The 16,492-nt window shown below is 35.2% G+C and overlaps 1 protein-coding gene across 1 annotated transcript in view; it reads right to left on the bottom strand.

The window, feature by feature from the left end:
- The window catches only part of LOC138698042 (ADP-dependent glucokinase), a 46,612-nt gene that overhangs the window by 21,102 nt on the left and 9,018 nt on the right, over positions 1-16,492 (bottom strand). The window contains exons 3-6 of the mRNA XM_069823722.1: positions 12,941-13,037; positions 12,661-12,797; positions 11,300-11,463; positions 5,966-6,072 (exon numbers count right to left, since the gene is read on the bottom strand). Coding sequence (XP_069679823.1) covers positions 5,966-6,072; positions 11,300-11,463; positions 12,661-12,797; positions 12,941-13,037 — 505 coding nt within the window. The remainder of the gene's footprint in view (positions 1-5,965; positions 6,073-11,299; positions 11,464-12,660; positions 12,798-12,940; positions 13,038-16,492) is intronic.

Below are 16,492 nucleotides of genomic sequence, written 5' to 3'. Positions count from 1 at the left end.
CACAGTAAATAAAAGAATCATTTTACTTGTACTATTCGTTAGACCTACACTTTTCTGTTTTATTGATTTAGCAACAATAAATTTGTATGGAAATAACTAGTGTGAGTACTTTTCGAAAAGCTCTTAATGAACATTATTCGAAAATATAAAAATATATTCAGTATTCAATTTAAAATAAGTTGAAGTTCCTTCTTGTTCCGGTTAAGCCAGAAGTAGAAAAAAACTCTGTAATACCATTATTGACTTCTTAGTATGCGTTATCCCCATACACCGAGTTTCAAGTCACTGAACCACGTGCTTTAAAAGTTATTTAAGTGGTGCAGGACTTTTAACTAACCCTGTATATATTTAGTCAACAGTTATTTGTATATGAAAGGGATAAAAAAAATACTGAAATTTAAATATGTCATTTTTTTAAGTTCAAGGGGGATTCAAACCTGGTAACCCCTCCCGCCTTGCATATGCATCTGGGTTCACTGTTTTTAAATGTTATTCAAACATACCAAAAAACGCCAATTATGAAATGAAGTGGAAAATTTTTATCTTGAACATAGGAAAAGAAAAGTAATAGACTGAAATCGAACTCGCAATCTTCAGATTAGTTGCTCTATGCCTTAACCATCTACGCTAGTTTCACATGTAGGAGTAGAGCTGCTATGTATCGTACTACTAAATGTTGAAGGATATATCTAATTAAAAGCAATGTGTGTATTTCTTAATATAAATGATTAAAATGAGCTAATTTCAAGGTAAATTAATTAAATTCAATCACTTTTCTCCAGAATAATGAAATAAAGTTAGGGAAGGAGAAAAAGGCTTTAAATAACGCAATATTATTTTCTGTATGGTGTGAACTGATTGAGATGATATAATGTATGCACATGTGCCCAAGAGATACTTTGAAAATATTAAGCACTCAATCTATACATCTATTATCAGGCATTACATCTCACTTGACGATGTGTGTCAGAGAAGGAACAATTGTTTGTTTGCAATGAACGGGGAAAAGAACTGGCCATCCTACTCCATTATCTCCTGACCTAGTTGCCTCATAAGTGGTGCCTTCTTGGTATCACTTGTGAGGTTCAAACCTGTCTTCGGACAGTTGACTAAATAACATGACTTATATTCCACCCAGACAAACTGTAAGTCCGTAATACCCAATGAAAATTTTAAGTTTTTTCTTTTTAATAGCTTGTTAGGAACTAAAAATTGTAAAAAAAAAAAAGAAGTGACTTAAACCCTACTGACCATGCAGTGAAGAATTATGAAAATAAAAAAATGAACAAAAAAATGTTACTTTATACACTAATCTTTAGACCTCGTTTAAAGGTTTCTAGGAGGTCCAAATTTTTTGTGCGAAATGTTGGCACCATAATGCAACTTTTGCGAATCCTTAAATAAATTTTCAATTTCGGAAAAAGAATTTTTCGGCCTTTTTCAATACACCCTACTGAGCATAACCATGTCCACGATTGCAAGCTTCCACTATATACAGATACTATTGTTGTGTAATATACATTATTCAAAATGGAGCTCAATGCGGATAAATTAGTTGTTTTAGTACAGAAAGACTTGTTTTGTACAATCCTACTTTGAAACAATATCACGACAATAATGTGGTTTCTAAAATGTGGGAGGAAATTGCAAAAGAGATGAAAGCATCAGTTGAGTAATAACACCAATAACAATAAAATTAGTAGTAGGTCTAACTTCTCTGCTCTGTACTATCATTCATTATTGATATTAATAATCAAAAGTAATCATACTCTTCCAGTGAAATTTTTTTAACGTTTCTCATCACTTCTCAGTTCTTGCATGAGCCAATTAGATAATGTCTTTTATTTTATGGATGTACTCAAAACCTACGTTCCAAAAGAGTGACAATGCACTACAAAGCATATCATCCTCATCCACTGACGACATTTTCTAGGTTACAGCAGTTTTCCAAATCCACACAACCAGCAGATCAGTTGTCGCAAGCAAACAGTGTTGAGCTATCACGAGGCATTGTGAGACATTATAAAGCAAAATGTCGCGTTGCAACTCATTGCGCCATGCTGCATCTGATTCTTTGTGCACCCAGCCTTACAAAGATGTGGTGATAAGCTTTGTATTCTTATACACGAATGTTAAATGAACGACATGTTTACTTAGTTTCTTGATAATCTAAACAAAAGTGCTGCCACTTTAATAATAAAAATTCCTTTTGTATTCTCCCGACATTATTTACATACAAAGCAGACGGCATATTTCTTGTGATGAAAATATGTTCAATGGTTCGAAACTGCATACAGGTTCTGTTGTCAGAGCAATATATTAAGATGTGAAGCATTACCTAATCTGTTTAGCCCGTTATGCTTGGTACTCCAAACAAATGGCCGTAGTTGTTGACTATTGACTATAGATATGGTTAACAAATAGATTTAGTTTTTCAAAATCATGTGTCTAAATTATAAATGTGTTGTCTACAGTTGTTTGGAGTAGTCAAGTATAATGAGCCCAATAGAGAAGGCGACCCTTCAGACCTTAATATATTGCCCTAAAAATGGAACCTGTATGCAGTCTGAAAATATTGTAGCTGTGAAGTTCCAGCACAAGGTGAAATAAGTCTGCATCTGAATACAATCACCATGAAAGTCTAAAATCTCATAATATTTACAAAGTTTATCTTTACAAGTAATACATACATTCACCTTTCGAAATTATTAAAGACACTAAAGAATTAGGTAACATCCTAGTCACATGGTATACTCAGCTTTTGTTAAGTATTGTAACAATCTTATAATGCAATAGATATCCGTATTTTCTATCTCCCAATTTTGTACAAAATAATAGTGTTATGACAAAAATGTTTCAAATTAACTCTCTGCTGTTATACAGTTAACAAATGTATTGCAGCATTAATAGCATGTGGGAAAATATCACATATCAAAATTGCAGCTGAGCAGACATAGGTTACTATGAAATTAAGAAAAAGAAACCATGGTTTGATGAAGATTGCTCCATGGTAGTAGAAAGGAGAAAACAGGCAAAATTGAAATTCTTACACAATCCAGTCCAGGCGAATAAAGATAATTATTTCAATTGAAAGCAAGTCATACACTTAGGAACAAAAAGAGAAATTACTTTAAGAAAAAAACTGAATGAGGTAGATACAAATAGTAAGAATAAAAACATTAAAGATTTATATAAGGGCATAAAGGAATTTAAGGAAGGATATGAGGCAAGGGTAAATGCGATCAAGGATGAGAATGGTGATTTGCTTGCAGACTCTCATTTCATCCTGAACAGATGGAAAAACTATTTTGGGCAACTACTAAATGTACATAGGACAAATAGAAATGATTGGGACCATATTCAAATACATCCTGCTGAGCTATTTATTCCCGAACCCACACTTTCTGAAGTCGAAATCGCAATATAAAAACTGAAAAAGTCCAAGTCTCCAGGTATCGACCAAATTCCAGCAGAATTAATACAAAAGGGTGGAAATGCATTGTCTAATGAAATTTATAGCTTGTACTTGCTATTTCGGAAAAGAAAATTGTACCAGAACAATGGAAGGAGTCCACAATTGTACCTATCTTTACGAAGGGTAAAAAGACTAGACTGTAGTAACTTTCGAGGAATATCAGTTTTATTGATATCATGCAAAATTTTGTCCAATATTCTTTTGAGAAGATTAACTCCATATGTAGATGAAATTATTGGGGATCATGAATGTGGTTTTAGGCGTAATAGATCGACTACTGATCAGATATTGGAGAAATAATGGGAGTATAAAAGCATAGTACCTCAGTTATTCATAGATTTAAAAAAGGCATACGACTCAGTTAAGAGAGAAGTTTTATATAACATTTTTTCTGAATTTGGTATTCCCAAGAAGCTAATTCGAATGGACCAAGATCCTAAGGGAGGCCAAGGCTAGACTACAAGGGCCGTAGTGCCAAAGAAGAAGAAGAAGAAGAAGAAGAAGAAGCTAGTTCGATTAATTAAAATGTGTCTCAGTGAAACATACAACAGAGTCCGTATAGGCCAGTTTCTGTCTGATGCTTTTCCAATTCACTGCAGGCTAAAGCAAGGAGATGCACCTTTACTTTTTAACTTCGCTCTGGAATATGCCATTAGGGAAGTCCAGGAAAACAGGAAGAGTTTAGAATTGAACGGGTTACATCAGCTGCTTGCTTACGGAGCTGACGTGAATATATTCGGAGAAAATCCACAAACGATTAGGGAAAATACACGAATTTTACTTGAAATAATTAAGGAGATAGGTTTGGAAGTAAATCCCGAAAAGACAAAGTATATGATTACGTCTTGTGACCAGAATATAGTCCGAATTGGAAATTTATCTTTTGAAGAGCAACAGTAACAAATATAAATAACACTAGAGAGGAAATTAAACACAGAATAAATATTGGAAATGCCTGCTATTATTCAGTTGAGAAGCTTACAATCTAGTCTGCTTTAAAAAAAACTGAAAGTCAGAATTTATAAAACTGATATATTGCCATTTGTTCTGCATGGTTGTGAAACTTGGACTCTCACTTTGAGAGAGGAACAGAGGTTAAGGGTGTTCGAGAATAAGGCGCTTAGGAAAATATTTGGGGCTAAGAAGGATGAAGTTACAGGAGAAGGGAGAAAGTTCCATAATGCAGAACTGCACGCAGTGTATTCGTCACCTAACATAATTTGGATTAAATCCAGACGTTTGAGATGGGCAGGGCATGTAGCGTATATGGGTAAATCCAGAAATATATATAAAACTTTAGTTGGGAGACCTGAGGGAAAAAGATCTTTGGGGAGGTCGAGACGTAGATGAGAGGATAATATTAAAATGGATTTGAGGGATGCGGGATATGATGGTAGGGACAGGATTAATCTTGCCCAGGATAGGGACTGATGGTAGCAATGAACTTCCGAGTTCTCTAAAAGCCATTTGTAAGTAAATATTGTAGCATTATACCATGGTTGCAAAATCTTTAGAAGAAATCTCAAAGACATGAACTTATTTCATTTGGATCTCTATCCCCTTGATTTTCTAGTCATCGATAGAAATGAGTAGTATTTGGGGAAATACTTTTGTTATTCCTAAGAGTCACTTTTCCAAAAATATATCATATCTGCCTAGAGTAATATTCCAGTCCGGTATTTTTTTGGATACCAGGTAATGACTGGTTTTGCATTAGATCATATTTTGCAGTCACTGTCAAACTACTAGCATTACTGAAAACATCATCTGACGTAGTTTCATTTAGTTCAACATTGGATGTTTTACTATATATTTTTTTTCATTTTCGCAACATTTTTCTTTCACGTATTTGGCTTCAACACACTCTTCCTTGATTTACTATTTTCTTTAGGATAATTACAGTTTTCATCAGATAGATCCTAATTCATTTTTTGCTAGTTTTTACATGTAATATACAAGAAACAACATTATGTCGAAGTATAATTCTTGTACGCAGCTGTCCTGTCTTACGCCTTTCGCCATCATGCATCATGTGACACAGATGATTAGTTGAATGGATGTGGCATCTTTCAGCAGGGAAATCTGCAGACATTTGGTATTTATTGCAATGACAGCAAAATTTTTAAGATATAATTTAACATGAATATGGGACGTTTTTGCAACTTTTGTTTTCACCATCTTACAGAGTGTGGTTCCGAAAAGTGTTGTCACCTGTTATCTCATTTTACATTTTTTTGGAGTTGGTACCTTTTGGAAATGAGCTTCTCAATTATTACTTACTGTACTGTAGAAGCTCATAATATGAATTTATGCCTAGATCTCGCATAGAACTTTTATGTACTGTATGTATAATATAATACTGATTTCAGTTTCTATACCTTTCTGAAAAAGTAATTTGAACAGTTAAGAACCTAATGAAGTACTTCGTTACAGATCACAAAAAATATCAGTTAAAAATAAAATTTAAAAATAATACGATTGTACACTTACTGAAAAACCTCTCTCATCTGATCAAGGACTGTTGCCACACGTGGGTTGGAATCGGAAACAAAGCTTATGTTGCCATAGAGCATTATGTTGTACAAATTTGCCAACTCCTGAAAACGAATAAATTTTTACAGCAAATACAACATTTACACTTATAACGACCACACCTTATTTCTTAGAAGAAACAATCTGTGTCAATGCCACACATAATTATATGTTATTTTTTACATTATTTTACAATAACATGTGAAGATTTCCCTATTGAGCTTCACTCACTATGTGACCACAAGGGTGTATCGAAAAAAATTCCTTTTCTTAAATGAAGGTGGCTAGTGCGGAAAAGTTGCGACTTGTGGCAGAAAGAGCATAGCAAAAAAAGAAAATAGTAATTTGACAATATCCTATGTCTCTGCATCAGCTCTAAAGTTTCACGAGCCTAATGCCCTATGTCTGTTTTCAAAATTTTTTTGTAGTGCAGCTCTTCATTCATTTCTTTAAATTTACACTCGAAATAACCCAGGGCTCACTACAAGGGGTGGCTGCACTTCGAGCTCCATCCCTCCACCCACTCTTAGTGCTATACTCTGGTGTCAAATGTTGATTTACACTGCATTTCTCAGCTATGCACACTAAATTATGTGAAGATTCCTACAGCTCGCATACAAGAGGAGAATCCTACAAGCAGTTGTATGCCATCGAGATTGAACAACTGGCCCTGGTTTCTTCCTTTCAAGCTTTATCGAACAATGACCAGAATGAACGACTTAGCAGATCCGCAAAAGATACTCTTGGTCAGTACTAAGATCGGAGATCCGTTCCACATTAATTTTGTTGATCCAGGGTACTTCAATGGCTTTGAAATTCGCCACTGATTTTGTCTCACAATGGAGTAGCTCTTCGCCAATAGGTTCAGAACGTGTTCCTGATACCAGCGAAATGTTTCATGAGATGGCGGAGTGGAAGTTCATTTGCATGGAGAAGACAAATTAATCAGAGTGGCCTGCCGATTTCCTTTTCGATGCATGCCATCGATCCACTCTTTCTTCCTGTATTTGTAGGGGCTCCAACAGAAACAAGTGCTGCTAGGGTGATACATCAAATTTACTTGCCTTTAAAAACTGATGCATGGCTCTTCCAATCTGGTGTCCATGTCCAGAGAAAGGGGAGACATGTCCAATATACTTTGAATGTGATTTTCTTCTAATAAAGTAATAATTATGCTCTTCTTCTTTTTCTCAGTGATATAATTGGTTGTCCTTTTTCTCCTGTGTTAGTGCCTTATTCTTTCGACCATCAAAATATACTGTTCAAATGAACTTATTATTAGGCGTTTCTTCTTTCTGAATTTTATCTCCAATCTTCATTTCTCTTGTGACCTTGCTCTTAACTATTATAAGACCCTTATTCCTAGTAGATATTCTTCTCGCGTCTTGTAGCATAGCTGTTACAATTAGAGCCAAATGTCTCCTCGAGGTGCCTATCCTGGAGGCAGCTGAAGAGAATTTTGGTAGAGGCAAGTGAGCCTGAGCAGCAGAAGGCTTCGATTCGAAGTCAGAATCCGCACAGCTTCACTGCTGTTCTGAGTGGTGCGAAGGCAAAGACTCAGAGCTTGTAACTGATGTCTGTTTTTCTCCTCCTCGGAATCCAAGTCGCACTTCTTCAGATTGATGACGAATGGGCCTCTTCCCTTTTCTCTCTTCACTCTTAATTAATGTTGATATTACCAAGCATCACATTTCGTTAATTCTCTGGTCTATTAGAAAGGATAGTTCTATCGATGGAACTTACCTACTTAATTCACATTCATAGAGGCTTTCCGGGTCGCATATATCAAACAATTTTCACCTTTATTAATAAAAGCCTACTCATGCGCCCTTGAGGTTGGCCCACTTCGTTTATGTAATTTCAGAATATTCTGATATTTACTATGATACAGTTTTTTCATTTCCACTACGCTACACTTGCTAATGGTAGGAAGGCTTGCTGTTTTCCAAACCTCGATAAGTTTGTCGGCAGTAGCATAAGTAATGTCTGTTAATCAAAAGTATTTTCCACCTAGCTTGTTTGTCTTTAACTCTCTGATCCAAAGAAAATCTGTTATCACATCCTTATAGGTTGAAAGTTGCGACTTTCTTATCGGTCCTGGTGTACCGAACAAAGGACTCTCAGCAGTAAGTATAGCGAGTACAGAATTATTTTTTCCACTCATGACAACACGATGCATAAGAACTATTAAATGTACCATTAAACCACTGATATGATACACGATTTCACAGGAACAACAACGATACAAACCTGGCCAGCGTAGCATACCAAATACGACTGCTGGGCAGAAGCTACCCTAACTGCCAGCATCCCTCTCTCCTCTCACTCCACAAGAAGGTAATGATGCCAGATGCTTCTCTTCTTGTACTATCTTTGCTAACTTTTAAAAGATCTGGCTGAGAGGGATGGGATAGCTGTATAGGTATGCAGACTGTCGTTATAGTAATTCTTACAAGTTATGCATTATAAATTCGAATCTTCTTTCTCCTGCAGTCTTTCTGCCACAAGTCGCAACTTTTCCGCACTATTTAGCCACTTTCATTTAAAAAAAAAAAATGTTTTTCAATACACCCTAGTGACCACCAACCTGTGAAACTTCAAAATTACGTGATGATATGTATAATGTTACATTTTAGTTATATTTTTAGTATTTAATTGTACATTTTAAAATTTAAACATGTAGTTTATATTTTGAGTACCAGTACTTTGAACAATAATTTATACAGTGAAACCTGTTCAAATTGGAACCTGAATAATCCAGAGTCCTGTCTATTTCAGAACAATTTATTGGTCCAGCGAAATTCGTATGTATTCTATGTTATTTTTCCTTAATAAAACAGAAACTGTCTAACGTGGAAACAGAAACTGTCTGTTACTGTTCAAAACAGAAATAATATTTTGGACACACACTTTAATGTAAATTATATTTTGAAACAGTGTGTAATCTTAAGACATGTAAGAAATATGTATACGTCATTAAGATAAAAAGTTTTCTTTGCAAAATTTTAGAGGCTGCAAGAATGTGTTGGCCTGGCGGTCATAAATTTTATTACCCTGCTGACTAGGCAGACGAAAAGATTTCCTATGCTTCACACCCGTATAGTGCCATAGCTGGGCAGAGCGCAAGTGTAGTGATTTCGTGGTAAAATAAAAAGTTGCATAAAACTGTGGCACTATCATTAAGTGTTGAAATAAAAGTTATAGAGTTAAAGAAAAATAAGAAACGAAGTGTATGGAAAATAATGTTGAAGTTCAATTGTGGAAAACTCAGGTGTAACACTTTATAAAAAAAATAAACACCGCATCATAAGTCAATGGCTTGCAGTCAATAATGGGGACATAAAAGGGAAACAAAAAACAACTGATTATATGGAAATAAATGAACTGTTGTGGGAATGGGTTCTTCAAGGATCTATTCTGCAAAGCTAACCCTTGAACTGGCAAAGAAATTAGATAAACCAAAATTCTAGACTTCTAATGAATGACACTTACTTACTTACAAATGGCTTTTAAGGAACCCGAAGGTTCATTGCCGCCCTCACATAAGCCCGCCATTGGTCCCTATCCTGTGCAAGATTAATCCACTCTCTATCATCTTATTTCACCTCCCTCAAATCCATTTTAATATTACCCTCCCATCTACGTCTCGGCCTCCTCAAAGGTCTATTTCCCTCCAATCTCCCAACTAACACTCTATATGCATTTCTAGATTTGCCCATACGTGCTCCTAGTCTAATTAAATAATGTACAGTGGTATACAATATGATATTACAGTATAGTGTTAGATATTAAAGTTAGTATGATTAGCAAACTTTAATAGTGTTTAATGAGAGAGTTACTATAACATTTATACAGAAAACGAGATTTTCATCAAGATGATTCACAAACAGAATGTGTTAAACAAAATATTTTGTACTTCTTGCAGTTAGCAGCATGCCATTTTGTTTTTCATTCATACAAAGGATAAAATATTCCATTTTTCCATACAGAAACCTGTCCACAACAGAAAAAATTAGGACCATATCACTTCCATCTTGAACAGGTTTCACTGTACTACGAAGTGATATAATCAGTAGGCCTATATAAGGCAATCTGCGGGCTAAAGCAGGGAGATGCACTATCACCTTTACTTTTTAACTTCGCTTTAGAATATGCCATTAGGAAAGTTCAGGATAACAGGCAGGGTTTGGAATTGAACGGGCTACATCAGCTTCTTGTCTATGCAGATGACGTGAATATGTTAGGAGAAAATACACAAACGGTTAGGGAAAACACGGAAATTTTACTTGAAGCAAGTAAAGCGATCGGTTTGGAAGTAAATCCCGAAAAGACAAAGTATATGATTATGTCTCGTGACGGGAATATTGTACGAAATGGAAATATAAATATTGGAGATTTATCCTTCGAAGAGGTGGAAAAATTCAAATATCTTGGAGCAACAGTAACAAATGTAAATGACACTCGGGAGGAAATTAAACGCAGAATAAATATGGGAAATGCGTGTTATTATTCGGTTGAGAAGCTCTTATCATCCAGTCTGCTGTCCAAAAATCTGAAAGTTAGAATTTATAAAACAGTTATATTACCGGTTCTTCTATATGGCTGTGAAACTTGGACTCTCACTCTGAGAGAGGAACATAGGTTAAGGGTGTTTGAGAATAAGGTGCTTAGGAAAATATTTGGGGCTAAGCGGGATGAAGTTACAGGAGAATGGAGAAAGTTACACAACACAGAACTGCACGCATTGTATTCTTCACCTGACATAATTAGGAACTTGAAATCCAGACGTTTGAGATGGGCAGGGCATGTAGCACGTATGGGCGAATCCAGAAATGCATATAGAGTGTTAGTTGGGAGACCGGAGGGGAAAAGACCTTTAGGGAGGCCGAGACGTAGATGGGAGGATAATATTAAAATGGATTTGAGGGAGGTGGGATATGATGATAGAGACTGGCTTAATCTTGCACAGGATAGGGACCGATGGCGGGCTTATGTGAGGGCGGCAATGAACCTTCGGGTTCCTTAAAAGCCATTTGTAAGTAAGTAAGTATATAAGGCAATATTTTATGTTTTCTTAATCTTCAGTTTTAATGTTCCATGTAATAGCCACACCCTGAATTTTAGTCACATCTGGGAGAGGAAACTAAATGCAGCCATTGCAAGCATACAGATATGATAAAACCTTTTTTTCATTACAGAAAACCATTCACAATGAAATAATTTACAACAGTCTGTAGTTTGTTGAAACACAAGAAGTATGCAATAGTATTACTGAATTTTTTTTTCACTTACCTGCTCATTCATTCCAAGGGAATCAGCAAATGGGGTAATGTATTGCGTAAGATGATGGAGCAATTCAGCTTCTGCAAAAGATGCCATCTCGAAATGAATTCTTGTATTAGGCGACTGTGATATCATCTGGTCTCTTATCTTCGTTAATCTCTGTTCTCTTACACCTGGAAAGTAATCTTAATATAAATATACAGACTGGACATATTTTTGCACAGAAATTCTATCTCAACAATTAACGAACTAAAAAACTCAATTATACCAGTACTGAAGTTTATATTCTGATTGCCCATTGTGCAGTCTTCAGGAAGAAATGGATCAGAATCACCTTCAGCAATGTCCAGCCTTTTCCTCCAAACCCACTGTGTGTGATAAATATTGGAAAGCAAGAGAGTTAATGGCTTTATTGCCAAGAACTCAACATTAGTTAACTACATATTCTGAATGAATCTGCAGATCTTAATAATATTTGGCACATCAACATAACATGGGGAACTTAAATGGTATCTATAGGTTAACAACTGGGAAAACTCCATTGTAGGAGGTTACTAAACCTTACCGCTGTGCTGGAGTCAAAATCGGATTAGGAGTTTCCCTCCATTAATCTGAACCATTATCGCTACTGATTGACAAGTCATCTGATGTATCACTGCTATCAGTTAAACATTCTCCTAACGATCAGAATATATAAAATATTGAAACTAAAGTCCACACCTGTGGAGTAACAGTTGGCGTGTTTGGCAGCGAAACCAGGTGGCACAGGTTCGATTCCCGGTCGGGGCAAGTTACCTGGTTGAGGCTTTTTTTGGGGGTTTTCCCTCAACCCAATATGAGCAAATATTGGGTAACTTTCGGTGCTGGATCCTGGACTCATTTCACTGGCATTATCACCTTCATCTCATTCAGATGCTAAATAACCTAAGATGTTGATAAAGCGTCGTAAAATAACCTACTAAAAATTGAAACTAAATAATCATCAGATGAAAAATCAAAACATCTGTTGAAGTGTTGAAAAGTTAGAAACTGTTCACTCAGAATGGTTGCTACTAAAGAAAAATAAGGGCCGCAGTTCTGAGACTCAACAAAAACGAGAGCAAAAACTTCTAGAAAATGTTGATTTGATTTTCGATATTGCTCATTCTCATGTCATGATCATGATGAATTTCTGTAAAATTGAGGAATATAAATTATATATCAAATCGTAAAAATTCATACTGCATCGAATTCATATTTGGGAGGGGGAAAGATTACATCATGAACAGCATGACTGCAATTATGTAACAGTTATGCTTCAAAATACGTGATTATATGGACCTAGGGCCTACTCACCTTCAGAGTTTGGGTGATTATATGAACCTACTTACCTTCAGAGTATGGGTAATTGTCCATCATTTGTAAACCACTGACAACCAGTAAATTAGGATTAAATTGCTTTAGCAGGTTGCCAAATTCCTCCAGTGAACTGACTAATGGATTGTTATCATCATTGTGGACAATAAATCTATGGAGAAAGAAAAAAAAGCACTGCTTATGTATATTGGCTTATTTGAAACACTTTGTGCCAGTGAACCATGCTGTGTGCAAAAGTTCAACTTATTTAACTTTTTTTTTTTTAATTGAAAACACGAGGAATTAAATTTATACCTATTTGCTCTTGGTGACCTGTAGATACCCCATTCTTCATCTGCTTTATATTCCAAAATCAAATGGATGTCGTCTTTCTTTGTATCTCCTCCCACCACTGTTAAAATACATGTAATTATGGTTATAGAAAAAACACTCAATAGTGATCCAACCTAACCCTCATAGACCATAAGACTTCAAAACTTAATGAATTACACTTATTCTCCCTTAAACATTACATTTTCTAAAGACTTTTGTCTGAGTAGATAAGGCACCTCTCAATTTTATTAGACTAGTCAATAGATTTTGTTTGTCAGTTTTGTATGACTAACAGAAGGTGATGCTCATCAATTATAAAGGTAACCTAAAATATTTTTAATAATACATTTTACAAAGGATCTTTCTAGTCGACTCACTATATCTTTCAAACAACTATTAACACCCTACTGCCTTCGACTATTTGACAAAGAAGACTATTGGCAACACTGTTTTTATCTAATCAGTCGATAACAAGGTTACCATATGTTACACATTCAGTGCTATTTACTGTAATCTAATTTTATAATGACAACTTGTCAGGGAAACAGAACTTTCTTGCTTGGGGCCATCAACCATGAGTCTCTTAAGTAGATTGAATAAACTTCCAATCATTCAAGAAGTGCTTTTGAAATTCAACCATAATTTACATGAAATAAAATCTTTAAGAAATGCATCATCTGATAACAGAAGAAGTTATGACAGTGTGGTCAAAGGCATTCATACCTACAAGATTAGCAAAACATAGGACTGAAAAGTTAGAAAATGTTCACTCAGAATGGTTGCTGCTAAAGAAAAATAAGGGCCGCAGGTCTGAGACTCAACAAAAACGAGAGCAAAAACTTCTAGAAAATGTTGATTTGATTTTCGATATTGATCATTCTCATGTCATGACTAGGGAGCGGATTTTTATGTGCTGAAAAATTTAAATATATTTTTTATGTGCTAAAAAGTATGAAAATATTTGCTAAAAATAAAAAAAAAATATTTCTTTTAAATATGACAAAAATACCATACTTAGCTTGGAAAAAAAAAAATGTTACTAGGTACTCACCAACCACACTTGAGTGCTAGTAGTTGGTCGAGAATTGAAGTGAACAACAAAGGTCATCTCCAAATTCTCCATCACAAATGCTTGCCGATTATCTCTGAACAATGACTTATACTGTCAAAACGATCTTTCCACATCACAGGACGTCAGACGTGGATATTTAAAGAGAGGAATGTCACAAACATAAACACCGTCAATTTCGCCTACAGACACACCCTCCAATACTTGAGCAACTTTACACATTTTTTTATATCCACTGTTTTTCCCAAACATATTCTGGAATTTGTCTCTTAGTACTTGTACTTCTGAACCTGGTAGCGAGTCTAGTTTAATTTTCACGCCACGCACCTCCCTGTTTCAGACAACAGATTTTTGGATGTTTCGAGTTTTTTTATGGTGTCACACAAAAAGCTTAGATTTGCTAATAGGAAAGCCAAATCGTTTTTTAAACAACCATCTTTCAGTATATCTTGAAGGATATCGATTGACGAAGCCCGATAACAGGGAATCACAACAAAACATATTGCCTTACTTGATAGACATGTGCGAGAGGCGAGAGATTTGTTTCAATTAAATAATGTTCATACCCGAGCTCTTATCTGTTGTGTTTCACAAACAAAGCATGGAATGAAATCATCTTCAGTAACAACAAACATTCCTAATTATATGTTGCAAGATCTCTCCTCCTTGTCCATGTTAATTTATTCTCTAATAATAACACTGATATGCTGCCTAGCAGCTCTCAGAACTTGTGGCGATACTAGTACAAAAATGGATCACGGATACACCACAGAGCGCTTAGAAACACGAAGCAACCAAGAATTCTTAAAAAGATAACGTACTTCTGAGTGACATAATTGATTTAGTTTTAAAATAGTCAAAAGTTCTTGTAAAAAAATTATTTAAGTAAAAAAACTCCAAGATCTATGTGTTTATAATAGATTTCCTGAAAATATGTATTTACATTTTCTTTTTGTGAAAATATGTGTTTTTATGCGAAATAAAATTCGGGTTTTAAACTTGAAACTTCATGTTCGGAATTTTTAACTTTGTTAATTGTGTTTTATCACAAGCAAAAATAATATTTAATTACACAGGAATCCGCTCCTTAGTCATGACCATAATGAAAATTAAAGATCGAAACTTCCTTTCAGATCAGTGCTAACAAAGTGAAAGAAAGGTGATCATAACAACAGTTTATATAAATATGGCAAGAGAAAAAAATATTGAAGCAAGAGAGAGAAATACAACAGAAAGAAGAAAGAGCCGAAATTTCAAATGCTTTGACTTCAGAAATACCAGAACTGTTGGAAAGTCGATCTGTGGAACATTTATCAGTCACTGCTTCTTGAGATGAAGAAAAACTATTGTGACTACCAAAACTCAGCAGAACTACAACAGCCTATTGGAGGAACGGCATGCTGAAAAGCTTCAAGCTATGGGTTTTGACACTACTACTGTTGATACCAGGGTTTCCAGATGTCCTGGACTTTCCAGGATTGTTCTGGAATTTAATGGCGTGTCTGATTTCCTGAATTGGGTTATATTTTTCCTGGAATGTCAAAAAACTTGAAAAAAATACAATTTGTCGCTCATTTCTATAAAATTATTTTTCAAGATTCTGTCCAATCTATGTTCAACATCATAGTCAAGCCATCTGGTGCCTCCTATCTGGTTGTATTGAAATAAAAACGATAATATATAGTATGTATAAGGTGTTATACAGTACCTTTATTCTTTACTGTCTTTGAAAGTTGATTTATTATTGATATGATTTAAACACTATCATGCATTTTTTCTGTACAGATCAGCCTGTAAAATGACATTATTTTTCCAGACAACCTCTGGAGAAAGAACTAAGGAAGAGACTAGTGAAGTGCTTTGTGTGGAGTGTAGCATGGACAAAAACATGGACATTACGACGAAGTGAACAGAAGCAACTACAAGCATTTGAAATGTGGATATGGAGAAGAATGGAGTGTGTGAAATGGAGAGACAGAATAAGAAATGAAGCTGTGTTGGAATGTGTGGATGAAGAAAGAATGATGCTGAAACTGATCAAAAAGAGAAAAAGGAATTGGCTGGGTCACTGGTTGAGAAGACACTGCCTTCTGAAGGGTGTACTGAAAGGAATGGTGAATGGGAGAAGAGTTCGGAGCAAAAGAAGATATTAGGTGATAGACGACATTAAGATATATGGGTCATATGAAGAGACAAAGAAGAAGGCAGAAAATAGAAAAGACTGGAGAACTGGGTTTGCAGTGAAAGACCTGCCCTTGGGCAGAACACTATGAATGAATGAATCAATAATTCAAAGGAAATTTCATAATCTAGCAAAAATGTAACAAAATTAAAAGTCTAGGCCCTAAATAATTAGTTGAAATATATAAAACCAATAAAATGAGTTGCATTACAAATTGAATTAATTCCAGTGTATAGTCATGTTAAGGTAAATAGTATCGTCACCTGTCCTGGATTCCTGACGA

The sequence above is a fragment of the Periplaneta americana genome, chromosome 4 (assembly GCF_040183065.1).
Source record: "Periplaneta americana isolate PAMFEO1 chromosome 4, P.americana_PAMFEO1_priV1, whole genome shotgun sequence".
In the NCBI taxonomy this organism is placed as follows: domain Eukaryota; kingdom Metazoa; phylum Arthropoda; class Insecta; order Blattodea; family Blattidae; genus Periplaneta; species Periplaneta americana.
This window is presented reverse-complemented; position numbering and strand designations above follow the sequence as displayed.